Consider the following 17254-nt stretch of genomic DNA (forward strand, 5'->3'; position numbering starts at 1 on the left):
ATAAGTTATGGAGTTGGAAACAGTTTCAATATCCAATAAGGTGATATAGGTATGAATTATATGGTTCACTTGCCTCCGTAAAGTATTCGCTGTAAGTAAATTAGTCAGCGAAATTTGCTAGCTTGAAATGGTAATTGCAAATTTGCAACATTATGAATCCTGTGAAATCTTATGGTTAGACAAATTTGTGCTCTAGAATGGTAAAAGAGACAACTGAATAACACCACGATCCCAAACATGCATTAAGAATATGCTCCTTCAACAACAGAGATTCCAAGACCAGTAGGTAGAACATTTTGTTTTTCCTAGTGCAAGACTCTTGGCATATCTTGATATTTTATGTAATTATTTCTCTGCAATATCAGATTCTAATATTTTACTGCTTTTGGCTTGGCATAGACATCACAATCCCATGTAGGTGTAGCAACCAAAGGAAACGACATGTGAATTTCAAAAAGGCATGAAAAAGGAAAAGAAAAGACAAGAAAAGAAAGGCAGCATATATATATATATATATGATGACTCGTGTATGGATCATGCCGTTATGACATGCAATGCACAACACTTAAAGTTTAATCCATATAAAAAGTTTAGGAGATTCCAAAGACCTAGCTATCATAGTTTTGATTTTCTGTTGAGTGGTCAATTGAAATGAAGGTCTTCTCCTCTTCAATCTCATCATGACTTCCCATCTAGGAAATCATTGTAATTTCTTGGAAATGCAATTTCAGAAACAAAAAACTAATCTGGACAACATGGGATTAAAGCTGTCTAGTCCTATCTTCTTATGCAAAAAGCATTTGATGAGATTTGTGAAATTGAAGAGAAAATGGGGGTAAATAAATAGTGAGAAATTCCACTCAAAGAAAAAAGAGAAGAAAAGACTAAAGGTGTTTTATTAGGTAAAGTAGAGTGGGGAAGGAACCAAAATCAGGTTTTTTGACAAAAGCTTTTTTATTGGTAAGAGAATTTCTTAGAACTAACCAAAGCTTATTATGGGATTTAGGCTGTCTAGTCCTGTCTTTCCCTTCTGATACAAAAAGTTAGCTTTTGATTGGATTTGTGAAATTGAAGAGAAAATGGGATATGGCTACAGCTAGTGAGATTAGTATAGGAACTATATTATATGCACACACTCAAAGCAAAAGATAAGAAAAGACTTAAAGGCCTTTCATCACCCGAAGGATCAACTAAAGTTAACAAAATCAAGTTTTTTTGTCCAAAGCTTTAAAATTGCACGATTTACTTCATGAATATGATTATAAATAAATAAAAAAGTATTTGAAGGACAGAGAATTAAGCACACCAAGAACACTGGGATGTAATTGAAGAACAGGTAATTGGACATGATACAATTAATCACTACAAGAAAATTATTGGTGTCCGTCTGCTATTAGACGCTAATAGTAGTGGCTAATAGTTAACATCGACAATTATTGGTGTCCGTGTGCTATTAGACGCTAATAGTGCCTTTAGCCACCTTATCCTCTACGACTAATTTCAGTGACTAATGGGGTTTTTTGCTTGTAGAATTCTTCCCAACATTATCAATAACCCCATCACTAACTTTGTATCTTCTTCTGAATCAACTACATCTTTAATTTCATCCCATTATATATATATATATATATATATACAGTGCAATTGTACATGATCTACAGCCTACAGAGAAACCTTAGGCTTAACATTACGGGATTTTTTTACGTTTTTATGGTCAGGACAAATAAGCAATAGGAATGCTTCTGAGTTCATAGGTCCTTTATTGATGTTGAATAGTAAGTTATCTGTTCAATTACACCAGAAATACTATTGCTATAGCTACCTATAGGCTATCACCTACCCATGCTTAGCTCTCTAGTGCTAAATCCAAATTCTACACAATATTGCATCTGTTTTGTGCATTGTAAAAAAAAGGGTTTAAATCATGAATTAAAAGTTATAAAAGAAGAAGAAGAAGAAAAAAACACATTCTGGTGCAAGTTTGCAAACCTTTGCTGCTGTCACTGATCTTTTTCATTACTTGGACGTGTTTAGCGTATGCTTTTTTACGCTTTCCAATTTCTATCTGCACTAGCATACTTTATTTTAATTTAGTACCTTTTTTATTTGGTCTGAATTTAGTACCTAGGTTATAGCACTTTGCCATATTTGCGTCTAAATTATTACTTCCACAGAAAAAAGTACGAAAAATATAAAGAAAAAGAAAAAAAGAAACATTATATAAGTTCATTATATTGCACATCTTCAATGTGAAACATGTATCTTTTTCTCTCCATTTAATGATGATATACTTTGTTTATTTCTTTCAAGATTTTGTCCATATTCCCCTACATTGAGACCCCATCCCCCATGTTATGTTATATAATATACATTGATAAAAAGAGGGGGGAAAAACACCAAGTTTGCAATATAAAACCAATTTAGCGTAGGATAATCGATGAGTGAGCTTATGGTATGTATTATATATATATATATAGAGAGAGAGAGAGAGAGAGAGAGAGTATATTCAAATGGATTATTACTTTTGCTCTTTAATTTCGTTTTACAAGTGATTGGGGAGGAGGTTTATACAATTATTAAATGGGTGTTTGGGAGTTTCGAATCTCTGTCAACATGAGTGAAAGTGGAAAAGATCAACCAACAGAACTATACCTACAGGTTTTATTCTCTATGCTTAAGGTTACTTTTTTATATTTATTTTTATAAAATTCTTGAGTGATAAATGTGTCAAGAATTCGTATTCGCCCATCTCTATTTTCCTTATGCATGGGGATCCCTTTACCAAATAAATTATTTCCATGCTAATTCAAAATAATCATAACCATATATATAGAAATGCCTCCTCCAAAACAAATATATATTAGTTTATCCATCCCCAAAAGATATTTAAGGACATCTTGTAATAAATTACTATTAAACCAATTAGGTTTGGTCCTAGCCAATCGATGTCTCTCGAGACAAGAATTCGGTAGTATGCACATTGAGACGTAATAGGGAGACAAAGTTGTTCCCTTTGTGCTGGCCATGCCAATAGAAGGACTCAACAATAGAGAGAACAAATTTATACCTTCATGGAGATTCTTGGCTCTGCTACCATATACCATTCTCTTCGGTTTTCTTTTCATTTTTTAATGCGACATGAGGTATCTTAACCTCATTAATCCTTAATTAGGGTAAATGAAATGGTTTAAGGGGTGGGTTCTTAACACAATTTCCAGCTCTTTTGGGGGACTCAGAAGTAGAAATTCTAAGCAACCAGGGGACTTCACAGCAGTTGAGATTCTACTTAAAGTGTCGGCCTAAAGCCAAAAATGAGAAAAGGGAAAGAAAAATAAGTTTATATATATATATATATATATATAATTACATATATACATATGTGTATAGAGAGTACGTACTAGCGTAATCATACATAGATGCATGGTGGGGACTAGCATCTACCTTCTATGCAATTATTCTTTTTCTTTACCCATTTTTTAATTAAGAGTTTGGTAGGGTAACTTTCATGCAAGTGATTCTAAAACCAGTTGGTTGTGAGTGGACGGCGAGTTTATATTTTAATATATTTGCCAGTTATGATATAAGTGCGTTGATAACATCATATAATAGTGTTACGGTTACACCAAATAATTTGCTTAGTGTAAACGTATTGAGGTCAAAAAGCAAAAGGACAATTTATAGGAACCTGCTGTATAAAACCAAGACATGGGAATATGGGATGAAGAAGAGATGATGTCTCAGTGGGGTTTTTTAGTGGTGCAGGCAAATGGTAATTAGTGCTAGCTGTGAGTCAGTGACTGAACACTGGCTGGGAATAACAAGGAGAACAAGAAAAGAATCACAGAGCTGGACAGATTATTAATGAATAAATTAACTGATTAATTAATTAGGGTACGTAGGGTATTTTACGTTCTGTTAAATCTATCTAGAGAGGGTACAATGAAACCATAATAACTGTCAAAGACTGGCAAAAACTTACCTCATCATCATAAAAGTGAAAGACAGAGCTTGAGAGCTCATGACCTGGGAAGGGAAGGGAAGGGAAGGGAAAGGAAGGGAGAAGGAGACATAAAATGTGAAGCTGAATTGGGACACACGCTGCTGAACCCACCAAACAGTACATACTCTGTATATATTTGCAGCTTGATATGACATTTCAAGACTTCTTTCTCTTCTTTTCTCTTTTGACTGCACTACAGACACAAATATTACTCTCTCTCCCTCTCTCTCTCTCTCTCTCTCTCTCTCACAAAGCTGCCAACAAGATCCATTATATCCCTTCCAACCTCTGTAGTCTGTGGGATATATAGTGAAAATAATAAATAAGGTTACAGAAATAAGAACTAGCTACTACTGTAGTGTAGTGTGTTATTAATTGCACATCCACTCTCTCTCTCTCTCTCTCTCTCTCTCTCTCTCTCTCTCTCTCTCACTTGCGTGAACCTAATCAATATTTGATTTGAAGTTGAATTTAATCTTATTAATGTAAATATAAACACAGAAGGACCGTAAGAACTCATAAGAAAAAAATATTAATTCCTCCGAAAAATCGTATTATGGGAAAATGAGGAAATGGGATCTGTCATTTTTGGTGAGGGGGCTTTACATTTCTCTTGATATAATGCTTAGGTAAACGTCGGAAACATGTACTTTTCAATTCTCCAAATAAGGAGGCCAAAGGAACAATGCATGAAATTTTCAATTCAATCCCATGAACTTATTTTTTTATTGCTTTTTCCCATGAACATATATATGTCACTGTATGCACTGTTTTGACTAATGTGCATATCCTTAGAAACTTTGAAGAACACACGCTTGGCTTGGGATCTCTGAGTTGCGTGTATATAAATGATACGACTTGAGCTGCTTAAGCCTTTTGCCCTTTCGTTGTTTTTGATGTTTTTGGTGTTTCCAACAACTAGCAAGCAAGTCCTATATATCCACCAAAGGGTTTTTACTCTTAATTTGCAATTTAGAGATGAGAAAAAGTGGGATATACTTGTTGGAAAAATGAGAGCATATTGTATTCATTTTCCTCATGGCCATGTATAGCTAAGATATGTACTTTCACCCAAAAAAACTGATGAAAAGAAATTGCCAGTGAGCATGAGAGAGAGCGAGAGAGAGAGAAATTACAGGAACTTGGTTTATCATTGATGTATGAGGAGCCATTGCTAATTAAGGAAGCTTTTTAAAAAATAAGGAAAAAGAAGAAGAAGCAAGAACAGAAGAATGAAGAAAAGAGCATAGCTAGGCTAGCTAGCTTCCGGTCATAAGCAACTTTTTAGCTGCCCATTCATAAAACGTTATTCTAAACCAAGGTCACTAACTAGCTCACTGGGAAGAGTAATTTTCCTCAATTTCAGAGGCTGCATCATCATCTTCTTCAAAACAGTCAATGCCATAAGCTGCATGGCCATGTCCAAATGCCTTGATATGATCTTTGAGAGACCTCTTGTGCTTGAAATCAGAGCCACAAGTGCAATACCAAAGCTTGCCACAATTCTTCTCATGGGTTCTCCAATCACCTCTCACTGCAAAAGCCTTGCCACATTTTCTACACATGAAAGGCTTGATCCCATGCTTTCTCTTGTAATGAGTTTGGAGGGTTCTGAAGTCTTTGAGAGGCTTTGACCTTGGATGGTCAATGTTGTTTCTGCAACCTGGTGCGCAGCAATAGCAAGGCAGTCTAAGCATGGCTGTTGGCTGTGTTCCTCTTAGAGACTCTGGCCCTTTTCTGTATTGAGATCCATGCCCCCACATATGCATCTACACATATAATTTTATTAATTAGTCAAGCAAAAACCCACCTCAAGCTGATGAGGGAAGAAAAATGAAAATGTAAAGGAACTAGCTTTCACCGAATAAAAAGTTGGACTTCTTGTGCATAAGATTCGGATGTCTTTGAAATGTTGATTCTTTTTAGACTTGTTTGAATATAGCTAGCATTTGTAATTTGTTCTTTTTCTAAAACAAACATGGGTGATGGGTCAAGGTGTTTTCAAATGAATAGATAAAGCAAACGTTATATATAGCACTGTTGATGATACTGAGAAATTTATTGGTTCCTCGGGGTTTGATGAGGAAGATCATCTGATTCTGAAGGCAGGAAGAACTTGGGTTTGAGACAGCTGCCAAGCCAATGTGAGAGACACAAACTTCAAGGAGCAAAAAGCACAATTACTGTGTAGTTCAATCACATAAAGAGGGGTGCTAGAGCTGATCATAATTATTCTCAGAGACTCAGTCTTGGACCAGGTAGCTAGCTGAGATTTATTCTCACTTTTTAAATCCCAAAATCCACAAATCATGCAAAAAGATGAAGAAAAAAAAAGAGTGGCTGGTGTGGTTATCATAATATAAAGTGCCATTCTGGACATACAAAACAAAAGAAAGTAAAAATGATTTAAAGTTGCAAGAAGAAGAAAAGGGAAACCCTAAGGACCCATATAGTACCACTGCTCTTTCCTCTCACCAGTCCACAGCATATATATATATATATATATATATATATATATATATATAAAATAAAAGTTAAAGACTAAAATCAAGCTAAAAAAGAAGTGTACAAAACAAAGATAGATAGGAATGGATTTTATCTTTTTCAGTAAAATCAAGAGAATATGATCAGAAGCAGAAAGTGATGGGAGCTAGGAAAACAAAAAGTGAATACTTTTTTCTTTATAAAAATAAATAAATATTTCACACAACTTTTTTTTTTTTTTTTTTTTTTCCCCTCTAGCTAAGAAATCATGGAACAATTCAGACATATATGAAAGCTAAAATATGTTGTACCTGCATGTTATTGTATCTGTTGAACGTCTTGAAGCAAAGAGGGCATGAGAACTGGGTTGGACCAATTAAAATCTGAGCAGGAGTAGGGATCCAATACTGGCCCTTGTTGAGTCTGTTTGGGGCATACCCAGCTGAAGCAACAGTCACATCTACTACTTCTTTATCTGATGAGATTTCTGGGGAAGAGAGCCTAGAGATCAAATCAGCTGATAGGGTCCTGCTTGGAAGCCCTAAATGTAAAGCCACAGTAACAGTTTCATCATTTTCATCTTGATCAACAATATCAGCAGAGCTGGAAACGACCAAGCTTTGTTGATCAGCTGAGTCTTTTCTACTGTTGTTGTTGTTGTTTTGATGATCAGCTTCCATGGCATTGAAAGAGGGTTCTTGCAAGTCTTCATGAGGATGATGGTGTCTTGAAGGGCTTAGGCTGAGGAGGGGAAGGGCTTCTCTTAGAGGAGGTGAGGGAGGTGATGATGATGAAGAAGAAGACTGGTGGTGATTAATGAAAAAGCTTTGATTGTGCACCATCAAGTTATTTGATGAGCAAAAATTGTTGTAGTCTCTATAATTAGGAGGAGCATGGAAATTATATGGATTAATAGAAGAAGGTGTGGGGGGGGAGGAGAGGTGGTGGAGAGGGTTAAGATTGAACCAGTCATTATTGAAGTAATTAGAGTAAGGATCTGTCATGGTGATGATGATGAGAGGTGGGAGAAGCTAGAGAGCTTGCTAGGATTGGGTTAATATACACACAGAAGGGGGAGAGGGAGAGAGAGGACTAAAAGTTAATAATAAGGTGGAGGAGGAGAGTGGAGACCTATTGAACAAAATCACCAACTCAAAAAGAAGCAGCGGTGTAGTGTGAGTGTGAAGGGTTAAAGAAATGTCAAAAATCAAGGTTGATAAAGCAAACCCAACTGAGTAAAAGGAGAGACAAGAAATCACTTGTGAGGTGTGACCAAACAGTGACAAAATATGCTAAAGAAGAGAGAGAGAGAGAGAGAGATAATCTTGGGACTTGAAAGGACAAGTCATCACTTATTGAACACTGTGTACAAACGGTATACAATTATGTGTACATACTAGCTATATGAAAAGGAAGAAAATAAAATTTACCTCACCAACCCGAAGACTCAACTTTGATGATGAACAAGTATAACAAAGGCAAAAGACAAAGTTGGTAATTAAGATTGCGGAGCTTGTCCCCCATCATCCCATTCCTCATGCTCCCATTGAATATTGATGAGAGAGAGAGAGAGAGAGAGATTGTACAATATACAACCATCCATGCATACAGCTGAACACAAGCTAGCTAGCTATAAGCTAAGGGTTGTAATTTTGAGATAGATGTTATGTAAGTATACATATAAGATATTATTTTAAAATTTTAATTGAATTTTCTGTGGCTTTGGGAGACATACATAGTTAGATCCAAACCCAGCATTTGCTTTGGTGGGCGGGCCATGGTCGGCTAAATTGGCTCCCCACGAGCACAGAGAGATATTGTCCTCATCTCATCTCATTACTGTTTGCTTGCTTGTTTACATGCACAACAAAAACGTTACTGTTTCTTCTCTCTCTCTCTCTCTCTCTCTCTCTCTCTCTCTCTCTTTCACATCTCTCTCTCTCTCGGCTGATCTGCTATAACAGCAGCTGAAGCCCATTTAGCTTTATTTAATTTTTCTTCTAATTAATACGTATAATGGTATGGGCCAACAAACTCTGTCTACGTATTGAGCTGACACTGGTAGTAGTATTGACCTTTGACAAAAATTTCGTGTCGTGAAATTACATTTGTTTACTAAAACCTTTTATGAAATAAATATATATGTGTCCCCATATCATCCTAAGCCTTAAAACATCTATGTCTAAGAGAAAAAAAAATATATATATATATATATATTTAAATTACAAAATCAAAAGGGCAGCTGAAGATTCTTGTGACATCCCTATTCATAAATTTACAATTGTTCTTGTATTCAACTACCTCTCAAGATCTGGTATTCAGAGTAGAAATGTACAAATTGAAGGTGGTTCGAAAATGTATTGATGCGCTTAAAGTATATTTTGCTGGATGAAAAAATGATAAGGGAAGAAAAAACCTTTTTCCATTTTCGTGGCAATTATGCTATTAGATCGGTTTTGGAAAGAAGACACACTTGCGAAATGTTATTGGGACAAAGAACAAAAGAACATAAATTCAGGAAAACAAGTTTGCTGCAAACTCTGAGCAGCATGGCAGTGGCTACCCACATCACTCCAATTCGGTACCAAATTGCCAGTACTTTCTAGTCCCATATACATTTCGCGTACAATATTATAGAGACTTGGCGTGTGAATGAATATCACATTCAAAGTCACATTTCAGTGCATGGGACCCTCTCAATAATAGAGAAGAGTAATGCTAATGCTATCAATTGTGGACCATGTGCGCACGTGAGTGACGGTAATTCGTTAATGCATGCACGATATATCAATGATTAAAAATCGCCTATATAGTGCGTGAACGATTATTGCTAGCAAAATTATACAGAAGAAGAAATATAATGTGGGTTGAGGAAATTGATTGATATCTGTCATATGTGAGCATTAACATGTGGATAACTTTTTTAAATTTCCTTTACTTTTTAACGAATAAAACGTGGGGACAATCTGGATGATTGGGCATTCTTAGCAATTGGAGCCAGAAGAACAGTAGGTATGAATTAACTTTTGTATTTTATGAAAAGCAAACGCCTTTTCTGCTAGTACAAGTATATTGTATTTGCTAAAAAATACGAAGACGAGCCATTTTTTGAACTTTCTACCTGGCAATGTAGGATGGTCCTATTAAAAAATGAATAATCAAATTAGGGCTCAGGTCAACGCAATCAAGAAATTGGACTTGGGCTAAACCTAAGTGAAGAAAGTTGGGTCATGTCAAGCCCAATCCGGAAAACTTAGGGCCAACCTTATTTTTTTATCTTCTCTCTTTTAAATATTTCCTTTTTCATTATTACAATGTGTGGATATTATTTTGTTGTAAGAAGAAAACGGATTAAAGAGAGGTAATGAAAATAATTTCATTAGAACTGGGTCGTGAGTATTAAGCCTGACCCAGATCATGAGCAAGGAAGTAAAATGGGGGTGAAAGCGAAATAATATACCCATTTGACAGTGGATAAGATGAAGGCAAAGCAACCCAATGAAACAAGACCATTATGAAGAAAAGCATGTACAATATCAAGGAAAAAGAATAATAAATGAATTAACAGACAGCCGGACAAAGTAACACGGGCCCTAATTCCGGTGTCCAACCCCGAAGTGAAATCTCTTTGTATGCTTATCGTTAAATGCATATTCGAGACGAAGAGGCCCCAATGGTGAGTCCAATCTGATGCCAAACCCGTAACCGTAACCACTTCCAGGCTTCAGCCTAGCACCCGCAGGATCACCTGATTATGCATAGATAATCTCAGGACAATATGGTTCTTTATGGTTCCAAGGATTCAAGAGTGAATAGTAAATTAAACTAAGGGAAACCTACCAGGAACAGTGGGGCCTGATCCAAGATCCGTGCCATAGTCAGCAAAAATAACTCCTCCAACTGGCCCTATCTGCAACAACAGGACATGATATCATATGATGGATCAAGGAATCAATGTTTTCTTCAAGTATATAGAGAAGACAGTTTCCCACAATAACAATCAAACATGATATGCCCAGCACAGATGCTTGTAAGAACCCAAAAAGGAAAAAGAAAAGAGAGCCCATTTTCACCACATACCACGGGAAAAGAAATTTCTCCAGAGCCAACTGTATAAGATCTACCTGAGCCCACAGCACCTTCTTCGTAACCTCTTACACTATTTGTTCCACCGATGGCAAATGCTTCATGTGGAGGGAAGTTACCAACCACATGGCCACCAGACAAACTAGCAGTGCAAAGCATAACAAAGTCAAAACCAAATTAAAGCATCATTTGCTTAATTTCAAAAGATATAAATTACAATAGCAAGTTGGGTCAAATTTTGGGTGAAACTATAAAACTCATAATGTTTTATAATATTCGATTGCTCCTACTCTTGACAAATACAAAACGGCCATACCTTAAAAGAAAGCGAGCAGGGCCAAGTTCTAGGTCTTTCCTGGCACGGGCATTTATTCTGTTGAAAACCAACCATTCAGGCAAAACAGGAAGTCCTTGTTCCATGTTGAATACTAGCTGCAGAGGGCCATAAATGAGTATCAAAGTACAGTGGAAGTTCAGAAAGAAAAAAGAGTCATAATTTGTGAACACACTGTGATTGACTAACCATTGAAGACCCATGGTCACCAGAACCTGTGTAGACACTCTCAAGTTTAGCAAGTAGCATATCGTCATGGTTATTGCCACTACAAAACAAAAATGGCAAACAAAGAGCAGAAGATTAGAATCATGGATCACAGCAAAACTTAAACTAAGATATGGAAACTAAACTGAAGTAGTTTGGTTTTTATTTGATTTCAGACTCGTGTACCTTGCAGTTAGGGGACTGCTGAAGAAATCCTTGATAATAGGATTTCCTCTCTCATCACGAGCACCAGCATGCTGGCAAAATAGTCAAGAATATGGGTAGTTAATGTTACAAATAAAATACAACCAAGTCAACATAAATCTCATAACAAACCTTCCAAGTCCAAAACCACCACCGAATGTTTAAACTCATCCAAGAAACACACCAAAAACCCAAAAAAAAAAAAACAAAACAGCCACAAGGGGATAAAAGCACAAGTACCTGAAAGATAAGCCCGGCTGTTCCACTCAACTTTGGCCTTATGGGTCGGCTGAATTCAATACCAGCTGTGATGCGACCAATGGTCAAGTTGCTACCATCTTGTTGGTTACCATGGATAAGTGTTCCAGGGGTTCTTGAATTCTAACAGAAAAGAATTGGTCAAGCATCCCGCCATCAAGAATTTTCAAGTAGTGAATGGTACAACAATAGTACTTTATACAATACAACATTAAAGTACCTGAACCATTATAGTCCTGGACGTCCGCATATCATCTCCTGCAATCCATGGATCTGAGTAGTTTATACGAAATATTGAGTCTATCTGGCCCCTCTCCAGAGAAACATGGAGTTTTTGGTTTCTTCCAAAGAGATTCCTATGAGAATATGCAAAGCTGCAAAGGGAAGAAAAAAATTTATGTCAAAAGTGTAATAATGAAATCATAAGAATCTAGTGCAACACTAGATGACATGCTGATGGTGAACACTAACACTATTTGAACATAGACGCATGTATATTTGTATGTATATGTAGAAATACATAATGCTTACAGAATCCAGATGGTCTGTAGAAATACATAATGCTTACAGAATCCAGATGGTCTGTCTCTTCATAAAATATTTATAATAGAAAGCATTTTCAATGCATAACTTTTTATGTGCAGTAGATTACCTTCCAATGAGTCCTGAAAGAGGGCCGCTTGTAATTCTGAAATTAAAGAAGAGAAGTTAACATTTTATACCACAAAATCTAAAACATAAACTCATATATTGACCACAAAAAAGTCAATTTGTATGTTCCACTCATTTGACTTACCCACTTGATATACCACCTCCAGCAGAAAAACCTCCACTTGGTCGCTCAACAACATTCATGGTGATATCAACCTTACCAGCATCTACAATTTTGCAGTAGTTTTAGCAAGCAATGCATTCAACCACATGCATGAACTCCACACAAACATGTATAAATTATTAAAGATAAAACAAAAAAATAATAATCATTGAACACTAACAAGATGGAAAATATGTTTTCCAACAAAAAAAATATTTGCAAAAAAGATTCTTTACCACCTGCTGGCTGGGGTATAATGCTAACATCTTCCATAAGTCCCATAGTCAATACAGTCTCCACATCTCTTTTTCCTTGAAGCATACTGTAGACCTACATAGGTATCATCCCAAGTAGCAACCCGTAAAAGTTGACATGTCACCACTAAATTTAGTGCATTTCTTTAAGGAAGAACCATTTAAGCATAAATACTTGATGGCAAAGTAAAAGCACAATGTTCCCAAAAACCCACTAAGATCATTATTATATAGAGAAGATACGTCCAGGAAAGTACCTGACCCTTCTTTGTAGTAAGTTGGCGAAGTATTGTTTCGGGCTTTGTCTTCCCTACAGTTGGTTCCCCACTAAGAAGAGCACAGAATAATTAGCTAAGAAATCATTTCATAGCCACTTTTTCAAGAAAATTTGAACATTATCCATGCATGCAACATCTGTAAATGCGAACTCGATTAAACCAGGAACTTACGTCTTCCTGTCAAGGAACCGTATGGAGATATTATTGACCTCCGCTTCTGATACTTGTAACTTAAGAACACCTCCCGAGAGACTCTCAACAGCTGAAACCTATAATGTAATCAAGAAAAGAGCTGTCTACTATTATGAAAAATCTTGATAAAAAATAAAGCACAGTGAAGTCTTCACTGAACCAGTTCTACATTCTACAGCACTAGAAATATTAACTTCATCTTTATACATGCTGAAATTCAAAATAATTATGAAAAACTTATAGAGAAGAAACCAACCATTGCAAAAAGGCCCCGATCCATGTACCAATCATTGATGGAAGATATAACTTCATTCAAACGCTTAAGATTAATAACTTTTCCTGCACAACTTGACACCAAAATCGAAAATCAATATAGGACTCTTTGATCACACTTAAGTGGCACACCAGAAAAAAGCAAATGATCTTTCGTGCAAAGAGCATGCATGAACAACCCTAAATATGTAAGAACGTTGAAGAAAAACCTACCATATCCGTCACAGAATGCATCCTTTATAAACTTCGCTGGAAGAACATTTGCCCCTTCACATACTAGCCCTTGGAATTCCTGGTTTGGTTTTACCTAGCACCATTAAAATATTATTAAACTATTAGTCATAGTCCCAAGCCAAATCAAATAGGAAACATGTTCTCATACATGATCATGACATGAGTTTGCATCACCTATGAAACCATAACACAAAACCATGATTGCTCGCTCTCTATTTCAAATTTATTTATTTTTAGGCCAAATCTCTCTATCTAATGCAAAGACAATGATCTAAAGAAGAGTTAAAAATGATCATGGGACAAAAATCAAAACAATAAATGCATAAAAGTGATGAACTCAACACACCGATAAACAAGCACCTTGATAATTAGCATGAGGTCAAAAGGGCATAACTGAAATTGAAAATGACAAATGAATACAAAAATAATACAAATAATAAACACTAAATGCTTTTGGTTCACTACAAGCATTAGTTTCAATTTCTTTAAGCTCTTCTCCTACATTTATTAGGATTATAAACAGAAAAAAGCACAGAACGCAATTGAATTCGACAACAATGCATATGCTTGTACCTGAAAGATCAATCGGATACCGTCTCTCGTATCTACAGCGACTGGCATGCAAGAGCAGAAGTATCCACTATCGAAGATTCTCTGCACGTCCTCTTGAACCTCGCGCACAGTGAGCGCCGAGTTGGGTCGGCAAGCCTTGAGAGCCGCCAAGGCCTCCGCTTCCAGGTCCTTCCTCTCCAGCTCTTCACCGTCCTTGTTCCTCACCAGTACCTCGCTTATCAAAACCCTCTCCTCGTCGTGCCGACTCGACGAGTGGCCCTTCTGCTGCGACTGAGTCGACTCGTCCGGCCGAGTCAAAGACAACGACGCTGAACATAAAAGCGGCGACTTCCCTACAAACTGACTGTGGTCTGCCATTCGATTTCGTGATTCGGACTCTGCCGAATCAGCGGACCGAGTCAGGGACAACGACGCGGAGCAAAGAATAGGCAGAGAGTGCGAGCGACCGTTTTGAGTTACTGCAATGCACTGATTCAACTCGGTGGACAGAAAGGGGGGCCATTTTAATGGTGGAAATTGTGCGAAAGCTGAACGAGTCTTGAGCGAATCGATGAGTTGAGCAAACGAGTTTCTGGTTCTAGCGAACAGAAAGGGAAGGTCCAATTGCCGATTTTGCGGGGGCCGAGGGACTTTGACAGAAGGCCACGAAGTGAACCGAACCTCGTCATTCGGCGGCATTGTATTTGGTCTGAGAAATGAGAACGGAGAGAGTTGTTTGGGTGCAGAGATACTTGTGTGGAAATAGGAGGGTGGGGTTTTAGGGATGCAATTGAAGAAAGGAAAAACCCTATAGCTTAGCTTGGACCACACTGAAAACAGGGAGGGGTTGGGTGAAGAAGACGGAGTTAAAAAGAGTCGAGGAAGACGGAGAATCTGGGAGGACTCGTACCGTTAACTTATTGGTTTCGGCTCGGGGGTGGTTCGTGGGCTTGGGCCGGGTTGTTGTTGTCGGCCTCAGTATTTAACCCATATTTCATACCTACTTATTTATTTGGTAATTTTTGTGGATGCACAACCAAAATATTTATCTCTAAACGCTCAATTTCTAAGAACACTCCTAATTAAATGATACAAAATTATAAAATTTTATTTTATTTTGGAAGATTGTAAGGTTTAATTCAATTGTCAAATGTTACAGACTCGAGCGAACATACGTGGCCTCATCAAAATTTTGCCTCATAAAACCCAGTGGAAAAAATCTAAGACGAAAGAAAAGAGTGTTATACGCTCCACAAAGGCTACAAACTAAACTCAAAACAAAACCAAAATAACATCAACTAGCATAGACACATTGTCCTTGGAGGACCCTCTTTAAGCCAAGCATCTGAAGACACACTACCTAGAGCAAACTTAGCATGGCTACGATGAGACACAAACTGGGAACAAAAACAATAAGAAAATTCAACTTGATCATATGCCATACTGACATCAAGCATCACCACAACCTTTGGCTCCTTTTTTCGTCATCGTTTGTTGACTGAATGCATGGGCTCAAAAGCAAGAGATTTTCAGGAATGGACCGAACAGGAAAAAAAGGCGTTTTGAACACTAGAAATCATCTCAAGCAAAATGATCATCAAGAGGTTAACTAGAATCTTTGCACAAAAATGGGATCTTGAGCTCTAAGGAATTGTCTTAGAGCATGGAATATGTAGGGGTTCCCAAGCCCCAATACATTCCATTTCATTTGTCTCGTTGAAATTGACAGGGTAGTCCTACTAACCCCGTCTCTATATCAATCTCCAATTGAACAGTGTTCAGCTCCGATTGATGCGGGTTCTCATCACCCTTTTGGGCCTTAGATACCAATTAGGTTGCTCGAGCCTTAGCCTTCCACGATAGACGTCGACACCTACTTTGATTTGCGTTAACCATTTGAGTTGCCCCACTAACTTGCTTCTCTTGCAGACCCACTTTTTGAAGAGAGAATGGGTTAAGGCCCATAATATTAGAATTATGACAGTTTTTAACTTCAATTATATTCTTTTCTTTCTCAACACTAGCCTCTCCGCACTCGCTTCTGCGCTTGAGAGAGGTTTTTTTTATTTTTTATTTTATAAATTAAAATTTATTTTAGAATTTAAAAAGATAATGGGTAGTTGTGTTCCATAAAAATAGGATCCATTATCTTAATTTTCTTTTAATTTTAATTTTTTTAATATGAAAAAATGTGAATTTACCATATTATCCTCATTTAATTAATAATTTCAATTTGTAATGTTTGCATTAACCAAGGGCATTTTCTGGTATTTTGAATGTTTCACCATTCTCTGCCTTTCGCGCGTGCGAGAGGCTCTTTTTTTTATTATTTATTTTTTAATAAATTTATTTTAGAATTAAAAAAGATAATGGGTAGTTGTGTTCCATAAAAATAGGATTCATTATCTGATTTTTCTTTTAATTTTAATTTTTTTAATATGAAAGTGTGAATTTACCATATTATCCTCATTTAATTAATAATTTCAATTCTTAATGTTTGCATTATCCAAGGGTATTTTCTGGTATTTTGAATGTTTCACCATTCTCTGGCTTTTGCTTTATATATATAGATTCATTGGCTAGTGAGTTGCCAAAGAATCAGTCCCCAAGAACTGCTGTTGATTTAAATTTCCTTGAATGGCCTCATTGCCTAATTTACACCTCTTGTGATGGTCAGCCATAATGTAGTCATTATTCTCATTAACGGTGCCCTACAGTAACTGATCCCCTTCATCTTCATCCTTTTCTCGGCGACGAACTTCGCCAGCAAGGCCCAGTTCTTCAAAGCTTGGCGCTTTCATCAACCATCTCAACCGTAGTGATCTTGGTGGTTCCATCTCATGTTCATCTAACCATTCTTTGACCTCTGCTCTGAGCCATGAACCAAAGGGTTTGAAATCCCCATGGTTAACAACAGAATCCCGAAGTGAGCATGATCACAAAGGCCACATAGATAACAACAGTTTGGAAGCTTTTCGTATTTCATCAAAAGGAGGCGACTCCCAACCTCTGGGAAAGTAAAACTTAGACATCGTTTCAGGGGTTGAGTAACATCAATAATAACCTTTATTCTGAGAAAACTTC

The 17254-nt window shown here is 36.8% G+C and overlaps 2 protein-coding genes across 2 annotated transcripts; both read right to left on the reverse strand.

Moving 5' to 3' along the window:
- Positions 1 to 5173: 5173 nt before the first annotated feature.
- Positions 5174 to 7618, reverse strand: LOC117631993 (zinc finger protein WIP2-like). The gene is made up of 2 exons (XM_034365351.1): positions 6796 to 7618; positions 5174 to 5769 (listed from the first exon to the last, which is right to left on the reverse strand). Exons 1-2 carry the CDS (start codon positions 7486 to 7488, stop codon positions 5335 to 5337), a joined length of 1128 nt encoding a protein of 375 aa, XP_034221242.1. The 5' UTR covers positions 7489 to 7618; the 3' UTR covers positions 5174 to 5334.
- Positions 7619 to 9961: 2343 nt separating this feature from the next.
- Positions 9962 to 15055, reverse strand: LOC117632865 (outer envelope protein 80, chloroplastic). The gene is made up of 16 exons (XM_034366467.1): positions 14192 to 15055; positions 13598 to 13691; positions 13368 to 13450; positions 13091 to 13188; positions 12899 to 12968; positions 12627 to 12717; positions 12370 to 12451; positions 12226 to 12261; positions 11794 to 11947; positions 11556 to 11696; positions 11298 to 11368; positions 11094 to 11172; positions 10887 to 11002; positions 10565 to 10712; positions 10325 to 10394; positions 9962 to 10232 (listed from the first exon to the last, which is right to left on the reverse strand). The coding sequence occupies exons 1-16, from the start codon at positions 14867 to 14869 to the stop codon at positions 10078 to 10080; spliced, it is 2166 nt and encodes a 721-aa protein (XP_034222358.1). The 5' UTR covers positions 14870 to 15055; the 3' UTR covers positions 9962 to 10077.
- Between the last annotated feature and the right edge of the window lie 2199 nt (positions 15056 to 17254).

This window comes from Prunus dulcis, chromosome 6 (assembly GCF_902201215.1).
Source record: "Prunus dulcis chromosome 6, ALMONDv2, whole genome shotgun sequence".
Lineage (NCBI taxonomy): Eukaryota > Viridiplantae > Streptophyta > Magnoliopsida > Rosales > Rosaceae > Prunus > Prunus dulcis.

Excerpts from the sequence above, each read along its gene's own strand:
- LOC117631993 (XM_034365351.1), bottom strand. The coding sequence starts at position 7,488 with ATGACAGATCCTTACTCTAATTACTTCAATAATGACTGGTTCAATCTT. Across the intron at positions 5,770-6,795 it reads ACAGATACAATAACATGCAG|ATGCATATGTGGGGGCATGG; the intron begins GTACAACATATT and ends TTATATGTGTAG.
- LOC117632865 (XM_034366467.1), bottom strand. The coding sequence starts at position 14,869 with ATGCCGCCGAATGACGAGGTTCGGTTCACTTCGTGGCCTTCTGTCAAA. Across the intron at positions 13,451-13,597 it reads TGCATTCTGTGACGGATATG|GAAAAGTTATTAATCTTAAG; the intron begins GTAGGTTTTTCT and ends CAAGTTGTGCAG. Across the intron at positions 12,969-13,090 it reads CGGTTCCTTGACAGGAAGAC|TGGGGAACCAACTGTAGGGA; the intron begins GTAAGTTCCTGG and ends TGCTCTTCTTAG.